Source organism: Dermochelys coriacea, chromosome 2 (assembly GCF_009764565.3).
Source record: "Dermochelys coriacea isolate rDerCor1 chromosome 2, rDerCor1.pri.v4, whole genome shotgun sequence".
NCBI lineage: Eukaryota > Metazoa > Chordata > Testudines > Dermochelyidae > Dermochelys > Dermochelys coriacea.
In genome coordinates, this window is record NC_050069.1 from 238,921,357 (window position 1) to 238,948,606 (window position 27,250).

At 41.6% G+C, this 27,250-nt stretch overlaps 1 protein-coding gene across 7 annotated transcripts in view; it reads right to left on the minus strand.

Moving 5' to 3' along the window:
• The window catches only part of MPP7 (membrane palmitoylated protein 7), a 340,879-nt gene that overhangs the window by 170,945 nt on the left and 142,684 nt on the right, over positions 1-27,250 (minus strand). For all 7 annotated transcript variants that reach the window (XM_043509503.1, XM_043509502.1, XM_043509504.1 and 4 more), the window contains one exon: positions 17,582-17,700. In XM_043509503.1, coding sequence (XP_043365438.1) covers positions 17,582-17,700 — 119 coding nt within the window. The remainder of the gene's footprint in view (positions 1-17,581; positions 17,701-27,250) is intronic.

Here is a 27,250-nt window from a genome sequence, read left to right on the forward strand (position 1 = left end):
AACAAAATTCTACTGGACATTAATTGTACGGAATTTCTCAGTATTTTCCTATCGGGGAGTGTCTCTGACACGCAAGTAAACTAATCCATATCAGATCAGTAAAAAGGAGTCAGAATCTCTTCTACCCAGAGGAATGCATGTTTGTGCATCTTTGAATGGCCCATTCTCAAGCATCAGTCTACTTAAGCAAGTTTAACTTAGGAAAGATTTCACTTTAGAGAACAGAAGGCTCAGAATGGCATTTTTTTTTAAAAGCAATCACTCTAGTTAAAGGAGAAGTAGAGTTAGATAGACTCTTGCATCATGTATACTGTGGAGCACTTCAATTGAGAGAGAAAATATGAAACCTTTTTTTACAACGTAGAAACTGAAGGTGCCACCACTAGGAGGACTGCTACCTCCAAATGAATCCCTAAACTAAGTCTTGCTATTGCATTCTCAAGATAGTCAAGTCATAATAATTAATGTAAAATTACTCATCCTCAAAGTCCTTAGACAAGTAAGCTTTATAACTTTTTTCAAATCTCATTCCTTCAGCACCTTGTTAGATGTTCCACAGTGAATGGGCACCATATGTATATTACAAATATGCTAAGTGCTCACATACCACAGTTTGTGACTGAATATAACTTGTGTTTGAAGTGAACTTCCACTGACATCACTACATCTGCAAAAAGAACAGTTGTTTCTACAAAGACACACAGAGATGATTATTTTGAAAATAAACATGCTTAAGAAACTGCTATTATTAACAGTGCTAGCTATACATTTAAAGAGTTACTGTATACATGGCATATCATACACTTTTCTCTCCTTCTTGCTCTGAAAAGGGAAAAGGTAGGCCCTGTGCAAGAGGTAATTAAGGAATCATAGGAGGGAGAGAAGATACAGTCAGAGAAAGGGAACATAAGAATCAGTCACACACACGGCCACATTGTGAACCCTTAGTTATGTTGGTGAGCACTTAGCATTCGCTTCACTGAGACTAAGTGAAAAATGAACGCAAGCAAGACTTGAGAGAAAAAATCTGTTACCCTAATTAATAGTGAAACAAACTAATGAAAAATCTATGCATGGCAACTCATTATCCAATTAGATACTACTTCCCTGGTTTCCATTTTCTTTTTTTCCCCAAGTGCAAATTGGAATTCACTACCCCTAAAAGTATAATCCACCACCATTGTCAGCTCCAACAAGGTTCTCTCATTGTGTAGCCTTGTTGGGTTAGCCAATACTTTCTGATTCTACAAGCAAAGTAGCTTGATACAATAATTAAAATTAAAATTACCCACTGAGATGTTCTCCTACAGAAATTAACTTTCCTTGACAACAACAAGAATGCCTCCTAGTTGAAAGGAAAAAATCCCAATTCACAGAGATTTTAATTATGTTAACCTTGGATGTCTCAGATTTATCAGCGTATTAACACTGAGAAACATGAGCTGCCTTTGATTGGCCCTTGGTAACACAGGAAAAGTGTTCTACTTCAGTTTAAGTAAACCCCACCACAATACCTTTAGTAGGGAAAGAAAAACTGGATGTGATCACTGACTTGTGCATTACCTTCTAATTACTGCATACACTTTGTCACTAGGCTGGCATTTTGCCCCCTTTGAAACAATGAAACTGCAGAACTATTTGTCCCAGAAGATAGCAGATTTACTTTTCGGCTGGATTACTGATGTTCTTTGGAGGGCTCCCAGCAGAAACTGTAAATAGACTACAACTACTCCAAAAAAAAAAAAAAAAAAAAAGCCTCTGTCTGGATTTTAACCTAAACCAAAGAGTCCTCTCACAGTCCACCGTACTGAGGATTAATTCACAAGTTTCAAGTAAATAGACAATAGACCAACTTTTCACACCTCTGATTTGATGCATTTATCTGGCTGAACATACTTCACCTCTTCATTTTGCTTTTCACAAGTTTGTTTGTATATTAAAATCATACCTGTTAAGGGTTTTTAGCTACTTAACTCCCACCGCCATCAACTAGCCAATCTGATGTTTTTAAAACTAAGCTTGGAATATTTTGGTGAATGGGGGAAAAACAGATTCCCTAATAGAAGGCTAGCTAAAAAGATTAGTAACTAAAAATAAAATTCTTTACTGCTTAGGAAGCTAGCAAAGACACATGCCATACAAATTGTATGATGGAGAGGTATATGAGAATGACGCTTCCCCGGGAGTCATGAGGCACTTTGCCTTTAACCTGCCTTTAACATGAGGAAGCATTGTCTGTGCATGCTGTGGGTCAGCTCCCCAACTTCCTGGGCCACAAGCAACATAAGCACTCCTCTCTAGGCCTTAAGGCTTCACTGTTACCCTACAGGCTAGCAATTGGCCCACCCCAACTCCCAAGCCCTCAGTGTCTCCCTGGAGCATCCAGTTCCCTTGATCTACTGGACACGTGCAATATTCACAGATTCACTGCTTCTAAAGAAACAGTTTACCAGTTCCATCGAAGATCACTGTTCTGCTTAACACACAGCATTTAGGCCTGGTTTACACTAAAGAGTTAGGTTGACTCGGCTATGTCACTGAGCAGTGTAGTTAAGCCGAGACAAATCCCCAGTGTAGACAGTGCCAGGTTGATGGAAGAATTCTTTAGCTACCACCTCTGGGGGAGGTGGATTACCTGCTGATGGGAGAACCCCTCCCATCGGCAGAGGTAGTGTCTACACTGAAGAACTACAGCAGCATAGTTACAGCACTGAAGACATGCCACTGTAACATTTCACGTGTAGACAAGCCATTAAATATGTTTATAGTGAAATCAAGTATAAATTTATTTAACAAAGCATAGATATTCCAGTAGCAATTAGAAGTATTGGACATAAACGGTTATATAAAATAAAATCAAAATAATCATTCCACAGCCTCGACTTAATTAACAAGACTCTCTCCATATCTAATAAAGCATTGCTTATCCAAAAATCCTTGCAGGGCTTTACAGCCAGGCTGGCTATGACCCTCCTTCCATGAGACAAGCATGCTGTGCATTTGGCTCCTAGGTGGAGGAGTCTGTGTATTTCTTTGCACCCCAATATACCAGAACAATCCATTGCCTTTATTCATAAGCATGGCACCCCCCCCCATGTTTGTTTCTTTCTTTAGATTTTATAATCTTTTATTTAGCCCTGGTTTAGTATGCAAATAGGCACAGATTATGAGGCATACAACACACAACTGGCCAGACAGGGAGATACGAGTCTGTTGCCTCTTGCCTGAAAGGAACCTTTCTGAGGTGTGTCACCTCCTGGTGACCTACCTTAAACGCCAAGACCTTAAGAACATAATTTTTACTATAAATACATAACTCCTTACATATTCTCCATACAGACATTTCACAGTGATTATGATGACCAGTTGGCTACTGGATCTTGGTGGAAACCTTACACGCTGCCCTTTGGTGAACTATTATGCAAATATTCAACCCAGGGGATCCTGTAATACCCTATGCATCCCCTGCTCCCTCTGCCAGTTGGCACAAAGAGGTCCCTGGTTCATAACGAGATTTTAAATATCAAGTACTATTTTCCTCCCAGAACCTCTGAAAAAAACCCTACCATACTGAGTCTTCTATTAAAGATGGATACCATGTCCTATACTCAAAAAGTTCCACCTCCAAAAAATAGTACAATTGCAAAAATTCTAATTTCTCAAGAAAAATACAAATACAAGTTTTTAAAAATACAACAAACAAGAATTTAACATGAATACAACAACTGACAGACATCAAGACGAAGGTATACAAACATACAATCTACTGCTTCATGCATGATCATAAGGTAAGTGTGCATTAATTATAATCATAATGTAAAAATAATTTTAGTTGTGACATCATGTATGACCCATTATATCAAAACTGCACTGATACATTTGTGACAGACTGAAGAAACTAAAGTTGATGCCACATGAATGCAAGTTATTTTCTCCACGAGAACTGCATTTGACAGTTGTTTCAACTCTTCCGAATAAACTGAAGGTGACACAAATGAATAAATTGTAAAAATCAAGGGAAAGATGTTCAAAGGCACAAGTGTTAGGAGCCTAATCCTATAAAGCTAATATAGATATTTATACAAAATGGTGTGAACATGCAATGCAGAATTAAGACAGATACATCACAGGAATCATCTCACCTTGCTGAACTATTCAGACCTTTTGACAACTTCAAGATGATATTCTATATATTGTACATTTTTAAAGAAACAAAGTTGTGCACATACCACACACAAACACTAGATGCAACAACTCTGCCTTCAATCATCAAAGAAGGGCGATTACCTATTACAACTGTAATACCTGAAGAGCTGATTTTATTATTTTTAATTTAGCTTTGAAGTCGTAATCTATTTTATTGTTTTTTTTTAATTTTGAGGACTAAGTAAATTCCACACATCCCCCTCCCCCCAAAAAAAACCACAACAAAGCAAAAACCCCTCTAATTAAAATACTGGACTTCTAAAGCCAGTGCAAAAGTGGTTACGGGAGATCAACACATGTAGATCATCCAGCTAGCAGCCAGAATGTAAAATCTACAAGCAGATTCTCACTCACATCTGCTGGATGCCTGTTGCTTTCCTCTTCATGTTTTCATGGAAATGATGTCAGACTGGACAGGATAAAGATTCTGTACTATCTTCTATAAACCTTCAATTACTTTATTTTGACTGATCTGATCACTATTTCCATGGAAATTTAAGCATAAAGGCAGCCAGGTCCTCCTCAGCTTGCAGCCAGCATATGAAATCTCCAACCGAATTGTGCCACTCTCCAAAAATCAAGTACATTGGCTATAAAAGTCTGCAGTACTTTAAATTTGAAGAAACTTATGTAAGAATACAGAAGACATATTTTGCATACCATCTTTGCTGGGTGTAACTTTTAAGGAAGACAAAATTAGTTAATGTATTTTTATCTCTAAGTTTATTCCTGATACGCCACAAAGTCTGCACTTTTGTCAGCCATTAAGAGTCCTCCTTTCTAAAAGTCCATTTGGTAAGTAATTTTTACCTTAATGTAAGCAGGAAGAGTGCTATAAAAGTCATCTTTACATTTAGATGTTTCAATCAGACCATTTCATATCAATATTTTACACCAGGAGAAGAGTCAAATTCCACTGCATCTCTCTGTGTTTTAAAAAAACTATATAAAAAGAGAATTTCTAGAATTAACTTAATCTCAACCTTCCAAAAGAAAAGACAGTGCCCACAATCATAAAGAAATCAGGAGTTATACCAACGAATGACAAAAATCTTAATTTTCTCCACTGGTAAAGTAACTGTCCTGATCAGCTAGACCACATTTTAACATTCCTTTATATGGTCTAGGTTAGAGTACCACCAAGCTTGCATCACTCTATATAATTTCAGTTCTCTGAAGAGCTGAAAACACCAACAAGATTTATAGGCCAGGTTGTGTGGCATCTCTTTAGACATCTTTGACTCGCCAAAATAATTCACTGAACAATAAAGAAAAAAGAGACACACTTTGACAAAGGTAAACATTTCCTAGACTTACACAGATTTAGATTTAAGAGATACATGTCAATTACCCATCTAATTTTTGTCTATGATTTTCATACATCAATATTAAGACGTTTAACTGCACTAAAACTCTTTCCCCTGTTCTGTAAAACCGACCATATGTGTACATTGTTTGGATAGTCTGCATTACAGAAGTAACAGCTTTCCTCTGAAACTTCAGAATTTATGTCTTCAGTAAGTTTTGCATGCTTTCTATGATTGAAAAATGTAAACTATAACGTAAGAAGCAAGCTTGCCTGCTTCCCCTACAGAGCATGCTGAAAAATTACCTTTCATTGGCCATAGATTGTTACCAGCTGCTGCCATCTACCTCATTCACACCTCCCTCTACATATGGCCAGGTGGTATATACTTACACTCACATGGTCTGGCTTCCTTCCCTTCCCTTCTCCCCCCATGCCAAAGCAAATAGCATTTCAGACAATTAACAACCTGCCCCAAAGGATTTGCTGTGAGCATATAGAAACATGGCCTACTTCCCTCACATGGGAGGCATAATTTACTAAGATTCTTTACAGCCAACTGGTATCTCAAGAAACTCTTGACTATACCTCACATGAAAAAAAAAAATCTTATTTCTTCACTATGCCCCCCTTTTCTATTTATTTTTTAAAGGGCTCAACTTTTGAGCAAATGGCAAATTTGTATGGAAATTGCTTACGAGACTCACATGCTATAATAATGTGTCAGTGTAATGTAAATCACTAAACAGAAAAGTAGAATCCAGACATTTCTTCATCATAAAGTATGAGGCTAAATATGTATATATTGAGTCTAGAAACAAAGTGTAAATGAGGAACACAAAAGTAGAATATAGATTTAATTATATCTGTATGACTTTCTAAGGTAATTCATTAACAGATTTTAAGGGCAGAAGAGAAGGTTACTCACCTTGCAGTAACTGAGGTTCTTTGAGATGTGTGTCCCTGTGGGTGCTCCATTCCAGGTGACGGTGCGTCCCGGCCCCGTTGATCAAAGATCTTCGGTAGCAGTACCTGGTCGGGAATCATGGTCTCAGCTGCTGTCTCGCAGTCTCGTTAGACCCTGCCTGAATGCGCATGTCCCACACCCCCTCAGTTCCTTCTCTACCGTGGAGATATCAGAATAGTACTCCAAAGTAGAGGGGAGGAGGGCAGGGAGTGGAGCACCCACGGGGGACACATCTCGAAGAATCTCAGTTACTGCAAGGTGAGTAACCTTCTCTTCTTCTTCTTCAAGTGCTGTCCCTGTGGGTGCTCCACTCCAGGTGAATGTGAAGCAGTACCCACTATGGCTGGTGGGACTTTGGAGTTGCGGCAGTGACAACTGTAGACCGTACTGTGTGGCCTACTATGATGTCTGCCGTGGTATCCTGCGTGATAGCATAATGTCTGGTAAATGTATGCTCAGATGTCCATGTGGCCACCTTACAGATATCAGGAATAGGTACGTTATGGAGGAAGGCAACGGATGTTGACATAGCTTACGTAGAATGAGTTTTGATGCCTTTGGGTGATTGGGCATTCTGAATGAGGTAACAGTATCTGATGCAGTCAGAGATCCACTTGGAAAGGTATTGCTTAGAGATAGCCGCACCCTTCGATCTCTCAATAGTGAAGACAAATAGCCGTGGGGACTTTCAAAACTGTTTAGGTCTGTCCAGATAAAAGGAGATTGCTCGTCTAACGTCGAGGGTATGTAGAGCTGCTTCATGCAGAGTGTCATGAGGTTTGGGATAGAATGCAGGTAAGTATATTAGGTGGAGAAGGTGGAAGGTGGACACCACCTTAGGGAGAAATTTAGGATGGAGTCACAGGGTAATTTTATCTTTAGAGAAGGTTGTGTAGGGAGGGTTGGCCATCAGGGCGCTTATTTCCCCCACTCTCCTTGCTGTTATAGCAACCAAGAAAGCTACCTTCATAGACATGTGGAGAAGAGATGGGGTAGCTAAGGGCTCAAAAGATGGTTTCATAAGACCGTGAAGAACTAGGTTGAGATTCCAGGCAGCTGCCAATAGCTAAATCTCAGGGTAGATATTTTACAGGCTCGTGAGAAAGCGTTTTATGGTAGGGTGGGCAAAGAGTGAATATTCGTCTAGCAAATCGTGGAAGGTAGGGAGGGCCGTGAGGTGTACTCTGATGGAGCTGAGTGATAGCCCATCCTCTTTTAGTTCCAAAAGGTAGTCTAGGACTTTAGGGAGGGTCACGGTATGGGGTGTCAAGTGTTTATGGGAGCACCACATGGAGAAGCATTTCCACTTCTGCAGGTAAGTCTGACAAGTGGAGTCTTTTCTGCTATGCAGGAGCACATACCAAATTTGCTCAGAACAGGCTAGTTCATGGGTCTGGAACCATGAAGGAACCAAGACATCAGATGGAGTTTCTGGAACTGCGGGTGAAGAGGAGGTTCTCTGGTCTTGTCCACCATTGTAGGGAACCTATTACATTCGCTGGAGGAGTTAGCAACATGCAGAAGGTGTGTCTGCTGGGTTTGTAGTTTGAATTGGGCCAACCCTGATGACATCTCATGTGCAGCCTGGCGTACTTGACCACGGTGGTGGTGGCTGCCATGTGGCCAAAGAGCTGTAGGCAAATTCTTGCCTGTATCTTGGGACGAATGGAGAGCGTGCGTATGAGATGTGTAATAGTGAGGAATCTGTTGTGTGGGAGTGAGGCTCTGGTTCAGATTGAGTCCAGGTGAGCTCCGATGAACTCGATCCACTGTGTAGGTGTCAGGGTGGATTTCTGGAAGTTTATTTGCAGACCTAATCTGTGGAAGAGGGAGATGGTGAAATGGGTAGCTCATAGTGTCTTGTCATTTGAGTTGCCTTTGATGAGGCAATCGTCTAGGTAGGGGACGAATATGATCCCGTGTCTTCAGAGGTGGGCTATGACTACGGCTAGGGTCTTGGAGAATACTCTCAGTGCTGTGGAGAGTTTGAAAGGGAATACCCTGTGTTGAAAATGTTCATGTCCGAGTGTGACTCACAGAAAGCGTCTGTGGGCTGGATGAATGGATATGTGAAAATAGGCATCCTGTAGGTGGAGGGCTGTGAACCAGTCCCCTTGTTCCACTGCGGGTATTACTGTGCATAGTGTGACCATCTTAAATTTCTGTACACGCAAGAATTTGTTCAGTCGGCATAGGTCTAATATAGGCTTCCATCCCCCACTCTTCTTTTGGGTTAGAAAGTAGTGGAAGTAGAACCCTTTTCCTTGATGTTGTGTTGGCACAGGCTTCACTGCACCTAGCTGTAGAAGATAAGCCACTTCTACACAAAGTAGGTGCAGAGGGACGGGGATGGGTAGGAAGGTAGGATATAGAAAGGGATGGAGTAACCAAACTGAACTATTTCCAGGACCCAATGGTCCTGTGTGATCTGCTACCAGGCATGGTGGAAAACCTAGAGGTGGTAGCCAAATGGGCAAATAGACGGTGGAGTCAAGGGGGGAGGGGGGTCACGCAGACCCTCGACCAACCCTTCAAAATTGTTGTTTGTTTCCCGATGGGTGGGAGGTAGCTGGTTGCGTTTGGTTTTGTCTGCGCCTAGGAGGTCTAGCGCGATTCCTGGCTATATCGTATGGGCTGGGCTGGGGCCAATGATATTGTTGTGTGCGTGGCCTCTGATAAGATTGATACCGTTGTCTCCTGGGAAGGGATGGGTAGGTGGCCAGGGTGCTCTAGAGCAGGGGTCCCCAATGCGGCACCCATCGGGGCAGTTGTGTGAGCCCGCAGGACACCACACCACCGAAATAAGTTGTCATTTCTCGTCGGCATTTCAGCAGCAGCGCTTCTTGTCGCTGCCGCTTCTCGGCGGCATTTCGGCGGCAGGGTGTCTGGCGCCCGGCACAGTCTTCTGGGAATAGGAATATGCAATTCCCACAGAAAGGTTGGGGACCAATATTCTAGAGTCTTTCATGGTGTGAAGGACTTTGTCAGTTTTTTTGCAAAAAGCTTATCTTTATCAAAAGGGGAGGTCCTCCACTTTGGTCTATAGGTCTTTGGGGATACCAGATGCAGACAGCCAGGAAGATCTGCGCATAACCACCACAGTTGCGGTAGTGTGGGCTGTTGTGTCTGCCATGTCTAGAGATGCTTGTAGGGCCATTCTGGAGACCAACTGACCCTGGACATGGACTGACTTAAAGTCTGCTCTCCTGTCCTTCAGGATATGGGAGGTAAAATCAAAGAGTTTATTGTAATTGTCGAAGTCATAGCTTGCAGGTAGGGCGGAATAATTTGCAATTCTGAATTGCAGAGTGAAGGAGGTATAAACCTTGCGGCCCAAGAGGTCAAGATGTTTGAGGTCCTTGTCTTGCGGGGTAGGCCGGTAGTGCAGCTGTTTTGTCTGTGTGTCGCTGCATCCACTGCAAAAGAATTCAGTTGCGGATGAGAGAATAAGAAGTCTACATCCTTAGCAGAAACATAATATTTATGTGTAGCCTTTTTGCAAGTTGGTAGGATAGAAGCTGGGGTCTGACGGAGGGTGCCTGCTGGTTCTAGGAGTGTTTCATTTATGGGGAGCACGATCTTTGAGGGCACACAGGGTTGGAGGATTTTGAGGAGTCTGTGTTGTGTCTCCTGGACCTCCTCTAAAGGGATGTCCTGGCTGAGTACCACCTTCTTGAAAAGTTCTTGGAATTCTTTAAATTCGTCCACATTCTGTGGAGGCGGAGGCATGAGGACTCCGTCTGGAGCTGATGGAGAATTAGGAGTCGGTGAATCAGGTTATGGTCCATAGCCCACCTCTTCAGACGGGGGTTTAGGCGCTCTAGAAGTAGATGGAGCTGGAGACAGAGGCGCAGAAGGAGCTTGTGGTCTGGTGGAAGAACCATGAGGGCGAGTGGCAGTAAGAGCTGGCCAAAGGTACCACTGAGGCCAAGGCATGGGATAAGAGAAGTTAGGTGCCGCCCACGGGGGGGCGAAGTGATTGTGAGCCGTCACCTGAGATGCAAAAGGTTCTGGTGGAGGAAGAGAGACAGGTGGGGAGAACTCCGCCTGCTGCTGCATATCAGGCTCACTGTCAGTGAAGGTAGCCAGGTCAGGTGGGGAAAGCGGCTGGTCAAAGAGTGAGCACTGTGTCAAGGAGGAAAGAGTCAGGCTGTGGGGCCACTGAGAGGTCATTTTGACTTAAGAATTGGTGCTGCTGCTCCCTGGGCTGTGATCCTGCTGAGCGTGATCTGTGCTCAGAAGCGTGCACGGACTTCTGTTTAGCTTTCCCCAGTGCCACAGGCCGTTTGTAGGCACCCTGCGTGATGTCCACTGCTTCTGCTGGAGTGGCAGGCAGGCTCGATGCCAATATTCTTGTCAGCACCGGGGCAGAACATGCTGTCGGAATCAGGTCTATTTTTGGTGCCGAGGGGACCGGTGCCAAAGAGAACTTCCCAGTATGGGAAGTCAGGTCCCTGCCTCTGCCCTCTGTGGGAGCCATGGCTGAAGTGCTGGGACAGTCAGAGGCACCTGCCTTCGGCACTGTCAGCACTGGGGTAAGGATCTTGCAGGAGACCCTTTACCCTTTCGAAAGTCTCTGCACGGAGACAGTTGGGCTTCCTGCCTCTTCACCTCAGAGGGCAAAGCCATGCTCCCAATTGGTTCTGATCTGGCTGGGGAACATGAGGGAGAGGGTTTGCTATTGCCCGTCTCCATAGGCGGCTGTAAGGATTTCTCCATCAGGAGCATTTTCAGCAGCAGGTTCCTGTCAGGACAAGCCCTGGTTTTGAGGCTCGTACAATGGACACACTTGGCAGAAACGTGCGTCTTGCCGAGGCACTTCACACAACGTGAGTGTCCGTTGGACCTTGGTATAGAGTCTTGACAGGAAGCACATTTCTTGAATCCTGAAGACCCTGGCTTTATTGCACTAGGAATGCCAGGGGAGAGTGTCTCAATGGGAGACAAACTTGAGGAAAAAGAAGGGTATTTTTGTTTGTTTTTTTTAAACTAAGTAACTATTCTAAAGGAAGGGAAATAACTGGGAAGTTACTATTTCTACGTATTTGACTTGTTTCCTTCAGAGACCAGGGAAGAGGATCAGCGCTATCCCGAGTCCAGTCTTCAGCAGAGGATGGTTGAGAAGAAACCAAGGGGAGTGCAGAACACGCGCGCTCAGGCAGACTTTAACGAGACTGCGAGACAGCAGCTGAGCGCATGCCTCCCGACCAGGCCCTGCTACTGAAGATCTCTAATCAACGGCGCCGGGATGCACAATCACCTGGAGTGGAGCACCCACAGGGACAGCACTCGAAGAAGAAGGGACCATTATGATCATCTAGTCTAACTTCCAGCATAACACAGGCCATAGAACCTCACCCAATAATTCCTGCATTAAACCTGTAACTACTGTTTGAGTTGTAGCATGTGCAGCACTCTCAGGCACATTTATTCTAAAGACTAGTATTTGTTTCTTACAGCTTCTGGTATGGGGTGTGTGTTATAAAGCTAAAAGAAAATCTCTCTTCCTGTAAACCTGGCTCAATCCAGTCCAGATCATAGGTTTAGTTTGGGAACCAGCAATCAGAAATTAAACAAACTGCAATTTCAGCATATACAGTAATGCTATTACACAGTATAGAATAATACCTGGACCAATTAAAATGACCTGATGATGCTGCGCATTGACATTATTACTGCAGAAAGGCCTACCATGACCCATGGACCGTTCACTAATTATTTTATTTTGTAACAGGCTTACTACAATAGCCTTTTCTAATCTTATTTTTTCTAAACATTTCCTTTATTTTTCTCTGTAAAGATAAAAAAGTAATAGCAGCCTTGAGCTTTCTCAGTTTCTATCTCATGGCATCTGCAAATGTACAGCTTGAAAATCTCTGGAAATCTCACAATGACAACTCCCTCAGTAACCCAGTCTTTGGTGCACCAATACCACTGCGATTCCAATGTTTCAACTTTCAGAATAACCATTTGATTGAATGCATACACTCAAGAAACGGCATTATGTACTTTGGTTACACTAATATTCAAAGATGAATTTACCACTACACGTTTTCCTCGTTCATTCTATTGCGGTATTTAGAAAAATGAAAGCCCGTGAAGTTAACCATTTCTTTCTCAAAGAAGGAGATACAAATTTTAAGGATATTTAAGGGTAATCAATGAATTTCTAGAAGCCCAGTACTTAGCTTTTTCAATCCTACTTTGCTTCCAATCATAAATAGAGATGCTTAAGACTATTGAGGGGGTGAAGAGCTCACTCTGAGCCAAGTTGGCAAATTGAAAAGAACAGAAGAATTTGCATTATGAAAAAATTGAAATGAAAATATTCTGTAATTGATACTCTAATTCTTTAAAGAAAGTGAATACAGGAATTGTTCTCCTCCCTTTTCTCCTCTCCCCCCACGTTCTCTAACCAGTCTATGAGCCTGTACTATTTTGGGCTATGATCATCTAAGTACTTTAATAATCTTGGACATCATCTCTTCACCATGGTTTGCTACAAGTCTATACACAAACACTGGGACCTATGTTTCCTCCACCATGCAGAAATCATAAGATGAAGGCCTCTAGTCGCACTTAAGCGAGTCAAGTAAGGAAATGAGGAAGGAATCAGCTGAGTGAAGCAGACAAAGACAAACTTCAAACACTCACTTTTCAGAGAGTCAATTTTGTCTTCCAAAACTATCAACAATAGTTGTGGGCTTTCTCTGCTCTATACTTTGCAAACTAAAATCAAATTGACTCATTCCCGGTCTGAGAGAAAGAGGGAAGAATGAATGATTGCATACGTTTTTGCTGGTTTTACTTACTACAACAGGAATGTACTATAGGAACAATCCAGCATTTGCAGAGGATGGACTGGATGATCTAATGCCACTTTTCCAACTCTAACTTTTTAGAGCCGTACACACTAGTCCAAGTTCACAGAAAGGATATTTCTATCCAATAGTACTGAATGAAGAGAGAGCCAAAAAAGAAAGCCAGTGTAGCAAATCATACACACTAGCATAACATTCTTACAGAAAATGCTGTAATTATATATGCATACATGGAACACCTGTAGACAAAGTAACAGATAATTTTTAAAATTAAAGATTTTCTATTTATTGCAGCTTTTTAAGCCGTCTGGCCTTTAGAAAGCAAGCCTTCTGACCAGTTTGCAGCCCTGAAGAATAGCTTCTACAAAATTGCTGCTCGTACATTACCATTAATAACCAATACTAGCAAGAGCAATCTTTTCCCTTAAAAAATGAGCTTTGTCCCTAAATGAGGTGCTCTGTCCACCTCATGTAAAGAAATTAGGATTCAGTTACTACTAATTCAATATGCTTTTTCCTCCAACTTCCTTCTTCTCTTTGTGTAGGTTTAAAAGAAAAGCTACATCAGTACCAAAACAGTATTTGGCCATAAGCTACAGTGCATCCCTCTGCTTTAAAATATCAACCTTCCTCCCACTGCCTACCCGATTGCACGCATTTGTCCTCACAAAGGACAGTAGACATTTAAGACTACTGCTGTAAAATTAGCCTTTCAAATTGCATTCCAGACCCTAGAACAAAGCAGTAATGCCTCTGAAACTCTGAAACAGGGGAAATAGTAAGGTTGGATAGGACATTAACTCCTATGCCTAACTGTATTAACTATTCTTGTCTATAAAATCTAAGTGTTACCTTCCCTGAAACTGGATACAAGACTGGATGTCTTTTGAACAGAAATGGTACAGCTCAAACAGAAGTTAATGAGTGAGATTCTATGGCCGCTGTTATGCCAGAGGTCAGACTAGATTGGGGTGGGTAAACTTTTTGGCCTGAGGGCCACATCTGGGTATGGAAATTGTATGGCAGGCCATGAATGCTCACAAAATTGGGGTTGGGGGTGGGAAGGGGTGAGGGATTCGGCTCGGGGAGCGGGTTCTGGGGTGGGGCCAGAAATGAGGAGTTCAGAGTACAGGAGGGGGCTCCGGGCTAGGATTGTGGGGTTTGGAGAGGGATCAGGGCTGGGGCAGGGGTGCAGAAGGAGGTCGGGGTGCAGGCTCCGGGCAGCACTTACCTCAAGCAGCTCCCAGAAGCAGCGGCATGTCCCATCTCCGGCTCCTATAAGAAGGTACGACCAGGCGGCTCTGTGTACTGCCCCATCCACAGGTGCTGCACCTGCAGCTCCCTGTGGCCACGGTTCCCGGCTAATGGGAGCTGCGGGGGTGGTGCCTGGGGCAGGGGCACCATGTTGAGCCCTCTGGCTTCCCCTATGTGTAGGAGCCAGAGAGGGGACATGCTGCTGCTTCTGGGAGCCGCACAGAGCCACAGCACACGCAGAGCGGGGCAAGCCCCTGATTCCGCCACCCAGCTGAAACACTGGAGTGGGGCAAGCCCCAGCCTCTGCTCCCCGGTGGGAGCTTTAGGGTCAGATTAAAACGTCTGATGGGATGATGCGGCCCATGGGCCATAGTTTGCCCACCTCTAGACTAGATTATCACAATCGTCCTTCTTTCAGCCTTAAAAAAAAAAAAAAATCTATGAAACAACCTTCCAAATGGAATTAATATATAAGAGGAAGTGTGGGATTACAGGGATCAGGAATGAAATCTATCTTTACCTTGGAGAGGCTGAGTACACAGTAGAAGCTCTATACTTCAATGTGATTACTCACACGTATGAAGTTACACATACGCCTAATTTTTGGAAGGATCAGAATCTAAGAGTACATCTACACTGGAATAAAAGACTCGTGGCACAGCCACAGCTGGCCTAGGTCAGCAGACTCAGGTTCACAGGGCTAAAAATTGCTGCACTGATGTTTGGGCTTGGGCTGGAGCCCAAACTCCGGGATCCTCCCCCTCACAATGGTCCTAGAACTCAGGCTCCAGCTTGTGTGTGAATGTCTACACAGCAATTTTACAGGCCCAAAGCCCTCGCCCATGAGCCTGAGGTCAGCTGACCCAGGCCAGCCATGAGTGTTTAATTGATGCATACATGTACCTTAAGAGAGAACTCATCAATACCCAATTTCATCTCTGGATTAGTTTAGTTATTAACACATTATTGCAGAACCAGACTGGGAACAACCACCAGTGTACAACTCATAGCTTTATAGTGATCCTATTGGCAGCCTGACCAATTAAAGTCAGCCAGTAAGGTGCTTGGGATGAAATGAAATCCACAGTGCCTATAAAGGTCAGTGGAGCATAGGGGGCGAAGCCTATAAGGCAACTGAGAATGATAATGGAATACTACCTTCTAGTTTGTTGCTGTTATTTACCTCTTACCAGAAAAGATTAAGATATGTAAAGAGAGTCTTTTGATAATCTGAAAATAATTCTGATCAAATATTGACAGAAAGGTTCTGTCCATTTTTGAGTAAAAAGTCTCTTAAGCCTTGATTTCTAATTACTACCATCATTAGAAGACCATCTGCCTGTATCCCCAAAACAAGTTATCCTCAGTACTTATAAAATTATAACTTGCAATAAAGATCCCTTTTTCCTTGGCTTGTACTGTAACACTCAGAAATTACACTGTAAAATCAACAAATTAATTTGAAAACACTGCAGTCTCCTTTTCATATCTAGCATTACCAGCTGATATAATTTTTTTCCACAACAAATCCTAGAACCTAGAGATCTGTGATTATATAGGGATCTTGGCTTTCAAAAAAAAAAAAAAAAAAAGGTTCCATCTCACATAGTCGTAGAGAGAAGCTTGAAAGTGTGACTTCAAGCATACCTTATGGCCTCAAAAAACAGAAACAAAAATCCTTAAAATTTGTTTTTAACACAATAATTATTTTTAAACCACACTCGGTTGTTGGGGCCTGACTCATGATTTTTGAATGATGATTTCTGAACCATTTACATAATGGGATAACAGAAGTTACTTTTACTGCTTATGTTCAATTACCATCCAGTACCCATTTTTCATAGTAACTATTTGTTGAACTTAAACTTGTACTACTTTTGGAGGTCATCCTACTTTTATCAAGTTTCATTACCTCCTTCCACCCCTTCAAGTTACAGCAGCTAAGCTAATAACTGCACCACTTCCATGAACTCAGGATAGGCAAATTTGTGTCTGTGGTAACCGTTTCCACATCAATAAGCCAAATACAGAACATATTAGGTCACACTTTTGAGGACTGCTATAAAATAAGTATTAATTCATTGTTACTATGAAGGATTTAAGAACAATGCTACCCATAAAGACTTCCTCAAATCTTGCTTAAAATACTATCAGAGGGACAATGCATTGAGTAGTACTATAGATTGACAACTGTTACAAATTTTGCTGAATTATGAGCATTTGTGGCATAAATTGCTACACCTCCTACTGATTCAGTTGAGACTTCAGAATTTTATTTAAATTTGAGTTATTCCTATATTAGAGGTTCAAGACATACCATACTGTAGCCATGGTACATTTCTAAGCAGCTGATTGGTCTTATTTTACTGCTTTAAGCAGTCTGAGTATTTTTTAGATTGTTTTGCATACTTCCATGGCATGCTTTGATTTCTGGTTGTTGATCATTTTCATAGCAGGACACTTTACTACAGTATCCTTCCAAACTTACTTTATAGTCATGCTTTAGTTCAATATATTTATATGCAAAACACAATTTCCAGTGGAGACAAGCCAATAAACAGAACAGCTTACTAAAATTTCAGTTGACTTTGTTAAAGGAAATTATTTTAAATTAAATTAATGTGGCTACTGAACTGTTGCCACACTTGACCTCAGAAAATATATTCCTTCTAATTTTTGCTGTGAACATTTATTTATTTAAGCTAAACTCCAGGTCTTGAATGTTGACCATAAAGACATCTCAGATTTCCTGCTACTATTTAGTATTCTCTTTCTAAACAAGGGCAAACAACATATGTTTGCTGCATTAGTGTATACTGCCAGAACATCACTATTAAATGAAATCATCTATGTATTTTTGGTAGAATCTTATTTAACAACTTCCACCCCTGACAGAAGCAGAGTTAGTTGAAACAAGGCTGTTTTGTTTTTGCTAAGCAGCAGTTCGATCACTGGTTTACTAGATGGCACTCAAAATATTTTTCCATATGCTCTTCTCAAAGAGAATCTGAGTTAAATGTGGTTTACCTTTACCAGTGAATGAAGGCTTTTTTCACCAAACATATCCCAGAGGAAGGTCAGGTCTTCCTGGCTGTCCACATGTGGCTGCAGCTGGGCTGGCAATGCAGCCAGCAGCTCATACAGACCTATAAAATGAAAATAAAACACAAAGTGTAATCTAAGGGTGATCTCATTAATTTCACTTAACAGTTCTGTGTAATTGGCTGCCTGGAGCAGGTCATTTTAACTGGATAGGGAGTCTGGAGTATCCAGCAAAACCTGAACTTTAAGAATCAAAGGGAACATTTTTTTAAATTGCTAGGAAAAGCAGATATTAACAAGTGTACATTTTACCTTGTCACAGTATCAAGCTTGTATATCCATATCTATTTACATAAAACTATACAGAAAATTCATAAAGATTTTTGAAGGACAAAACCTGAAAAAAAATACATTCCTGTGCTTAATCGTTATTCCATTACCCTTGATGTTAGCCAAAGAGTGAAATGAGTCATGAATAGGAAAAACTTCCTTAAAAGAACAGAAACTGGAGAGGGTGGTCCATTAAAAAGAGTTCATGGTTTCTCTAAATATTTCTTGCTAGCATATTGCTTAATACATTTTTTATCCTGCTTCCAGCAGAGATTTACAGCAAGACAAAAGAAACTGCATTGTTAGTTATGGAATAGCCAGATCTTTAGTACACCACCACATACATGCATAAGCTACATTTTTAAAGTTTTTAGGTGTGCAACATTTATCCAAGATTCTCTAGAAGTGTTAAAGTAACTGCTGCTCCCAGTGGCACACCTCTCTAACAGTCTCCCAGGGGCAGACAGTAGCACAGTGTTCCACAGTAGCATACAGCATAAACTATCCATCATGCACACAGACCATCAAACTGCTGTCCAAGAAATGTAGCAACAGTGCTTGCAGCAGCACTCTTTAGGGAGGTAACCTGGCATGAGTTGATATCAATTCATAGCACATGCTTAATTTTCCAGTGGGATTACTTGGGGTAAAAAGGACAAAATGCCTTTTTCTCCTTTCTGCTGTCTACAAAAACATCAATAACCTCCTGGGATGCACTATACATGATCCTGGTATTATTTCTAGGCTGAGTTAAGTGCTGCTGTTCTTCACAAGGACAGATTTACAAGATATTTAACTAGTAAAGCACATTATGGTAAATTATAGGTTGCCTATCACTATTATGCCTATTATCTCCGAAAAACATAAGATTTAAATATTTTATTAATGTGTATTGTTTCACAACCTTTTAAGGCATCATTTGTCCCTTCTAAAATTAAATATAGCACCTTTGGGATGTGATTATTTAACATTTCTCTCTCTTTTTGTTGGCTTTGAGTACAGTATTGTGGAAAAAATGTTCCTTCCAGTTACATTCTTTTCTGTGGTCCAAATGTTTTTGGTGGTTGACATTCATTTCTCTCAAAATCTTGCTTTTATTTAAATCTGCTCTTTTTATGCTTCAGAAATACTATAAAAAGAGGATATAACTCAAACCACTACAATTTTGCACGGATAGAAAAAACACAGAGCCTTAGCCAACTATAGCCTAGTATCAGTGGTTGTACTAACACCCAAAGATCACAAGTTCAAAATAGAAAAGGAGTACTTGTGGCACCTTAGAGACTAACAAATTTATTAGAGCATAAGCTTTCGTGAGCTACAGCTCACTTCATCGGATGCATTTGGTGGAAAAAACAGAGAAGTGAGCTGTAGCTCACGAAAGCTTATGCTCTAATAAATTTGTTAGTCTCTAAGGTGCCACAAGTACTCCTTTTCTTTTTGAGAATACAGACTAACACGGCTGCTACTCTGAAACAAGTTCAAAATAGGATGCTTGGCTCTTAGTCTCTGGATTAATAGAAGTTAGGCACCTGGTGTAAATTGATATGTGCAACACTATGTGGTTTAAACATAGACTTGGCTGTTATTTGAGTATATTCACAAAAGTTTGATAGAGAGTCACTGTAGTTATCAAAAAGAAAAGGAGTACGTGTGGCACCTTAGAGACTAACAAATTTATTTGAGCATAAGCTTTCATGAGCTACAGCTCACTTCATCGGATGCATTCAGTGGAAAATTCAGTGGGGAGATTTATATACATAGAGAACACGAAACAGTGGGTGTTACCATACACACTGTAACCAGAGTGATCACTTAAGGTGAATTATTACCAGCAGGAGAGCGGGCGGGGGGAGGGGAGGGAACATTTAGTAGTGATAATCAAGGTGAGCCATTTCCAGCAGTTGACAAGAACATCTGAGGAACAGTCAGGGGTTCGGCGGGGGGGGGGGGGAATAAACATGGGGAAATAGTTTTACTTTGTGTAATGACCCATCCACTCCCAGTCTCTACTCAAGCCTAAGTTACTTGTATCCAGTTTGCAAATTAATTCCAATTCAGCAATCATTCGTTGGAGTCTGTTTCTGAAGTTTTTTTGTTGAAGTATTGCAACTTTTAGGTCTGTAATCGAGTGATCAGAGAGATTGAAGTGATCGCCAACTGGTTTTTGAATGTTATAATTGTTGACATCTGATTTGTGTCCATTTATTCTTTTACGTAGAGACTGTCCAGTTTGACCAATGTACATGGCAGAGGGGCATTGCTGGCACATGATGGCATATATCACATTGGTAGATGTGCAGGTGAATGAGCGTCTGATAGTGTGGCTGATGTGATTAGACCCTATGATGGTGTCCCCTGAATAAATATGTGGACAGAGTTGGCAACGGGCTTTGTTACAAGGATAGGTTCTTGGGTTAGTGGTTCTGTTGTGTGGTTGCTGGTGAGTATTTGCTTCAGTTTAGGGTGCTGTCTGTAAGCAAGGACTGGCCTGTCTCCCAAAATCTGTGAGAGTGATGGGTCGTCCTTCAGGATAGGTTGTAGATCCTTGATGATGCGTTGGAGAGGTTTTAGTTGGGGGCTGAAGGTGATGGCTAGTGGCGTTCTGTTATTTTCTTTGTTGGGCCTGTCCTTTAGTAGGTGACTTCTGGGTACTCTTCTGCCTCTGTCAATGGACACAGATCAGACGTCAAGAATTATAACATTCAAAACCCAGTCGGAGAACACTTCAATCTCTCTGGTTACTTGACTAAAGAACTAAGAGTGGCAATTCTTCAACAAAAAAACTCCAAAAACAGAGTCCAACGAGAGACTGCTGAATTGGAATTAATTTGCAAACTGGATACAATTAACTTAGGCTTGAATAGAGACTGGGAGTGGATGGGTCATTACACAAAGTAAAACTATTTCCCCATGTTTATTCCCCCCCCCCGAACCCCCGACTGTTCCTCAGACATTCTTGTCAACTGTTGGAAATGGTCCACCTTGATTATCACTACAAAAGGTTTTTCCCCCCTGCTCTCCTGCTGGTAATAGCTCACCTTAAGTGATCACTCTGGTTACAATGTGTATGGTAACACCCACCGTTTCATGTTCTCTATGTATATAAATCTCCTCACTATATTTTCCACTGAATGCATCCAATGAAGTGAGCTGTAGCTCATGAAAGCTTATGATCAAATAAATGTGTTAGCCTCTAAGGTGCCACAAGTATTCTTTTTCTTTTTGCGAATACAGACTAACACGGCTGCTACTCTGAAAACTGTAGTTATCAGCTGCTCAAAGTTACATTCATCATTCTGAGTGGGGAAACAAGTGCTTGATAAAAGGAAAAATTAAAATTGGAAAAGTGAAAATGTAATTAGGCACTGACTGAATTCTTATTGAAAACTAAGATTTCCTACATACCCGGATTTATAGAGTTCTGGTTTTGCACACTTAATTCTCCAGCCAATTGTGTTATTACAATAGCATGTATCCTTCACAAAAAACGAAGTCTATGTTTACACTGTACTTTCATTGCTCGAGGGCCTATTGAACGAAAAAGATTTTAACGACGAAAAGCACTGGCGTAGACAGCGCTTTGTCGGCAGGAAGTGCTCTCCAGCTGATGAATCTATCGCCCGTTCTTGGAAGTGGTTTTATTTTGTTGTCAGGAGAGCTCTCTCCTGGTGACAAAGAGCAGCTACACTGCATGCCTTCCAGGGGCAAGGCTTAAGCAGCATGGCTGTGCCACTGCAAACTGCACAGTGTAGACTTAGCCTAAGACATGGCTGCTTGAAAGCAGGAATGGAAAATAGAAGACTTAACCTTACACTGTGGCACAACCACCATTTAGGAACATGTCATATCTACCATTCAGAGGAAAGAAAATATTAACTTGAGCCATTTCCTCTAAGTAAAGATGCTGGTTGGAATAACCATTTTCTCTTAACAGACCTGTTCCTATTTTTCCATAAAATATGCTATAAAATACACTTGTTTCGCCCTTGTATCAGGTCACTGTACCTTGACTTTCAGACAATTAAATCTTCAAAGAAAAATTAAATTAAAATAGTCACAAAAATAGAGGTTTAAATATTAAAGTGATAATACAACAGTACAGATTTCACAGGCTAGGCATGTATACCTTTTTTGGAATATGATATATTATCAGTGTTATACGGTAAACTGAGCTTGATGTAACCTGTTAATTTCTCTCACCCACCACAAAGAGGAAGGAAATTCAAAGTTAACACTATATCACTAATTTGCTATTCTCTCATTCTCACTCTGTTGTGTTTGACTAGAAAGAGGAAAAAAATGGCTTTAAGCTTCTTCATGACTGTGATGCTGTATGATTGGAACATGACCATTTGTATAATTAGTATTACCACTATTAGACAATTGCAACAAATCTTGAACAAAGTATATCATGTAAGGTATCAATGGAAAAGTTATGATTTGCTAAGTATGGTTATCCTGTTTATATGTATCATTTTTGTATCTGAAGTTATAGATATTGACTATGTACTGGCATCCTACATATGTGCTGGTTTCAGAGTAGCAGCCATGTTAGTCTGTATCCGCAAAAAGAAAAGGAGTATTTGTGGCACCTTAGAGACTAACAAATTTATTTGAGCATAAGCTTTCGTGAGCTACAGCTCACTTCATCGGATGCATCGATGAGCATATGCTCAAATAAATTTGTCAGTCTCTAAGGTGCCACAAATACTCCTTTTCTTTCTACATATGTGGTGTATTCCTGTGGTGACACCCTCCAGGTAATTTACATCAAGTCTGGTCAGCACATTGTGAATGAGCTATTCAAACTGAAGGCCCATCAAAGAATACTTAGCTCTCACAATGTGTCATAGAAGAAGCTTGTCCCCGCCTGGTGAGCCTGCCTGTGAATGCCTTAGCCAGAAAATGGGTAATGCTCCTATGAGTTATCAAACATGCAAGGGCATGTGATTTGCTCACATGACCCTGGACTCCATCTTGTGCCTGTAATTTCCACAAACTAAGATTGAGAGCAGTCCCTCCACATGGGAGAAAGTATAAAGGACCCTGGAAGCATCTCCATTTTGCCTCTTTCCTGCTCTGATCTCTGGACTTACGCTAAAAGGAGCATTCCAATCAATGGACTGAGGACCTTCCAATTGTTCGGAAGTTACCAGAGACTTTACAAGTCAGCAGTTTATTCCATCACAGCTTCAAACCTGATACAATAACTTTTCAATGAGTGTATGTATTTGATTTCCTTAACCATTTTAACTCTCTCATTCTTTTCTCTTATAAATAAACCTTTAGATATTACATACTAAAGGATTGGCAACAGCGTGTTTATTGGGTAAGATCTGAGTTATATATTGACCTAGGTATGTTCCTGATCTTTTAAGATCAGAAGAACACTTTGATGAAATTGGTTTTCAATAACCATTCATCATTAAGTTCAGTGTCTGGGTGGTGAAACAAGGACTGGGATGCCTAAGGAAACTGCAGTTTGGACTTCTTGTTAACCAGTGTGGTGAGACAGAAGTTTACTTTTGGTTCTGGCTTGGTATATCTAATAATAAAATAACCACCAGTTTGGGGAGAGTCTGCCCTATTTCTCACAATTCATCCTGAATTTGGCATCCTCAGCTGTGACCCACTGAGGCACGGTGACAATGACACAAGGAAATCATGAAGATTTTTTGGTTTACTTTTTATAAAGGAGTTTCCTCTCTGGATTTTATATTAAAAATTCAGGTCCTGTCTATCTTGGAAAACACCATAGTGGCTAAAGAACTAGTGAACTGATAACATCACAGGAACCAAGAGGCTGAAACGTGGAGAAATTCTTAGACTGTTTTACACACATTTAATTTCAATGACTAAGCAAAAGTTTGGAGAAAAGATGGATTAATTAAAAATTCACTCACCCCAATGCAGAGAGAATTTTTCAAATCACTATTTTGTTTATGTTGTGGTTCATCCACCATTTTTGTATTCCTTCTTGTTGGGCCAGTTGGCACCCTTTTCGGTTAAGACAGGAAAGAGGGTGTTATGTGACCTAGGTAATCTGCGCAGTAACAAGAGGGCATAAAAGGTCTGTGCACCCAGTGCCACGGGCTGCCCAGCCTGGGGGAAGTCCAGTGTTTAGGGTGTCCGAGCCAAGACTGTGTGTCAACAAAAGAAGAGATCTGCCTGTCATTCTTGTTCCCGATCCTGAGTGTGTCTGCTCCTGAATCCTTGTATCGTGTGGTCATGCGTCTCCGGTTCCTGACATCGTTGGTGATCCTGCTGTGCCCCTGGATCTGTGTGCATGTTCCCAGTCCATAATAGCCTCTGATCCAGTGATGTACTGACTTACCTGAATTAGCTGTATACCTATTTTATGTTTGTTTGGGGTCTCTGGCTTAAGGCAAATTTGTTGAATTAACAACGGAGTGCTTTGTGTTACCTTTTTATTTGAACTGTTATTTAGTTGGGAGTCCTGTTTAATGCATTTGACTTTGTATTTTATATCCTGTTTGCTTTGCGTTATTCCTGTGAATATCACCTCCAGTGACAGATACGAGACAGAGTACGAGGGTGAGGGCTAACGGCTAAATTCAGTAGCTCCCTGTTGAATAGCCTTACCAGGTTAACATATTTCTGGTGACTGTGGCAGGACTCCCATCTGGTGATTTAATCACAGGCAGGCTCTCATGGTGTTTCGGTGTAGATACCTTGTATTAATTTGTTTTATTTGTCCTTACCCTATGATCCGCTCGGTGTGTTAATAGCGGTCCACTGACCATGTGAGTGGGTAGCTGATTGTGGGATGCTGAGTCAGCAGCTGCACTGAGTCAGTGGACATTGCGGTGGCCTGTGTGCCTCCAATTCTTCGTTGGTGTGATTCCAGGAGAGGAATCTGACCAGTGGGTCAGAAAAGACGCATGTGAAGGCAGTCAGTTGTACTGTTAGTGCTTGCTGGGAGGTACCCGGTTGGGGACATGGAAGTCCTAACCAGGCTTGAAGAAGCAGCTCAGCCCGGCTAGCCCTTTGTGGCTTTGTTCTAATTCGGTATGGACCAGTGTGCCCGGGCAGGCTGGAGCAAATGGCTCGGCACTGTTGGCTTGGCTGGATTGATCAACCAGCAGCCTGTTTGTGTCAGGACCAGTGGATCCTGAGTTCATCCCAGAGGTTATCTGGTAAGTCCGATTAGGTGCCGACTTGTACGGTGGGCCTGACTCGCGGGTGGGTGAGCATCGGCTCCGATAGCTGGTAGGCCCTGCTTGAGAGACAGAAGCTGACTGTGTAGCTCAGCATCCCTGTGGGAGTATGAAAAGGATTCACAGTACACGCCAGTCCAATTGATTGGGTCCTGCATACTGACTTAGTACAGTGAAGTCAGTGGTCTGTGTGCCACTAGTTTTGTGAAGAGTCTGTGGTAGGTCAGACTACAGTCATGAGTAGCAAGATGTATGGAGCAGATGCCAGAGAAAAATAAAAATTCATTCAATTATTGTGAGGATTTGGGAAGTTTAAAAACCCATGGGCACCAGGGTTGTTTAAAGGGACAGAAGCATATTCCACCCTATGTCAAAAATGGGAGGAATTAAGTAGAATTAAGAAAGAGAGCACTGATAAATGGGTTAGCTATGGTTGGCAAAGAACTTACTAAATGCTGTGGGGAACAAGATCTGAAAATTTCCCAGCTTAATCCAGGTAGACAACAAGAATTTAGAATTAGAAAAGATGGGAAGTAAACTTGAGGGGTTGACCATACAGAAACTTAGTTATGTCACCCAAGTCAGTAAGACAGAGATGCAATTGCAAGAAATGAGCACCCTCCTGTCTAAAAAGGAGACAGAGTGCTACATTCTTACCACCAAAAATGAAGAATCCCAAACAGGCATTAGGGAGCTTGTAAAGGAACAGCAAACTAATCAAAGTCAGCGGGCTAACCATGCTGAGTGTAATCACAAACTGGAAAGGTTGCAAGAAAAATTAAAGTAGACTTAAGGACTTCTATCAGCCATGCATCTTGATCCAATAAGGGGCTATTAGAGGGATATTGACTCCGAGGAAGAAGTAGCAGCAACACTATGCCAGCCTTCCGCACCTTATTAACAGGAAAAAAAAAATGAAGGGAGCAAGGAAGGGAAAGGGTTCCCGATGACTCCAATTACAACTACTGTAGTTAATTATGGCTCATCTAGACCAACAGAAATGAGACATGAAATAAAATCCTATACCCCGGAACAAAACCTTGGCACGGTTTTGGGCCCCTTGAATCAAGACTCTGATAATTCTGGGCAAGGAGTTAACCTTAGGTAGCCAGTCAAGAGCAGAGAGAATATTACAGCACTTCTTAGGGAGTGCATGCATGGGGATGAGTACAGGGCACTGCCAGGAAACAGCCATGTGGCAGACGTGGACAGTGTCATGAAAATGTATGAGGGAATTATTTAATTTTATTTTCCACGTTGTAATTTATTTGGAAGACTTTATTCAGAGCATGACCGGATGTCAGAGCGACCTGAAAAATATCTTAAAAGGAAGCTGCTGTACTGACCAGCTGGGGCCACTTAGTGTGACATTCCTGAGTTCAGGGAGACGTTACTACAAGGATTGTTGCCCACCTTGAAGGTGATTATGGGAGTGATAGACCATAATGCTATCTTGCTAAGGCACCTTGAAGAGAAGCTCAGAGAAGCATATGACATACAACGAGAAGCTTTCCCAGCACAGTGGGTGAGAAAGAAGGTGGCAGAAGTGACGAAAACAAAGGCAAGCAATTCAGCAAAGAGAGAAAGCTCTGCAGCAATAGCAACTTCAATCACAATGGCTACCAGCAGAAGATGAATAAATCAGATACCTTTCATCAAAAGGGAATGGAGAAAGGAGTTAAAGGAGTGAATCTCCAGGAAGCTGCTGCTGAACAAAAGATGTTCAGAAATATAATCTGGAAAAGGCTGCTATAGTATGAAGCCAAGGATGCAATCAATGGTCTACCTACTGAGGAGCTATTAAAAAGGCTTCCTAGACATGAAGAGGGTGAAGGAGCATCAGTCAGTGACAAGGCGCAGCAATCAGAAAATGCACCCAATTTATTTTATGGAGCCAAGCTCCCCCTCCTTCCCCAATGGTGGCACCAACTGAGAACAATCAATGGGGAAGACTGACAACATCTGCTGTACTGAGAGGAGACTTTGGGAACTTTAAAACAACAGATGCTCAGAGATACCCATGCCACCATCTCAATCTCAATCATTTGCTCATGATCTGAACCTAGAGCAAGTAAGATACCTATAAAGGAAATAAAAGTCCTTGAAGGCTTCAGTGGAAAGGAGAGTGTTGTCTTATTCCTAA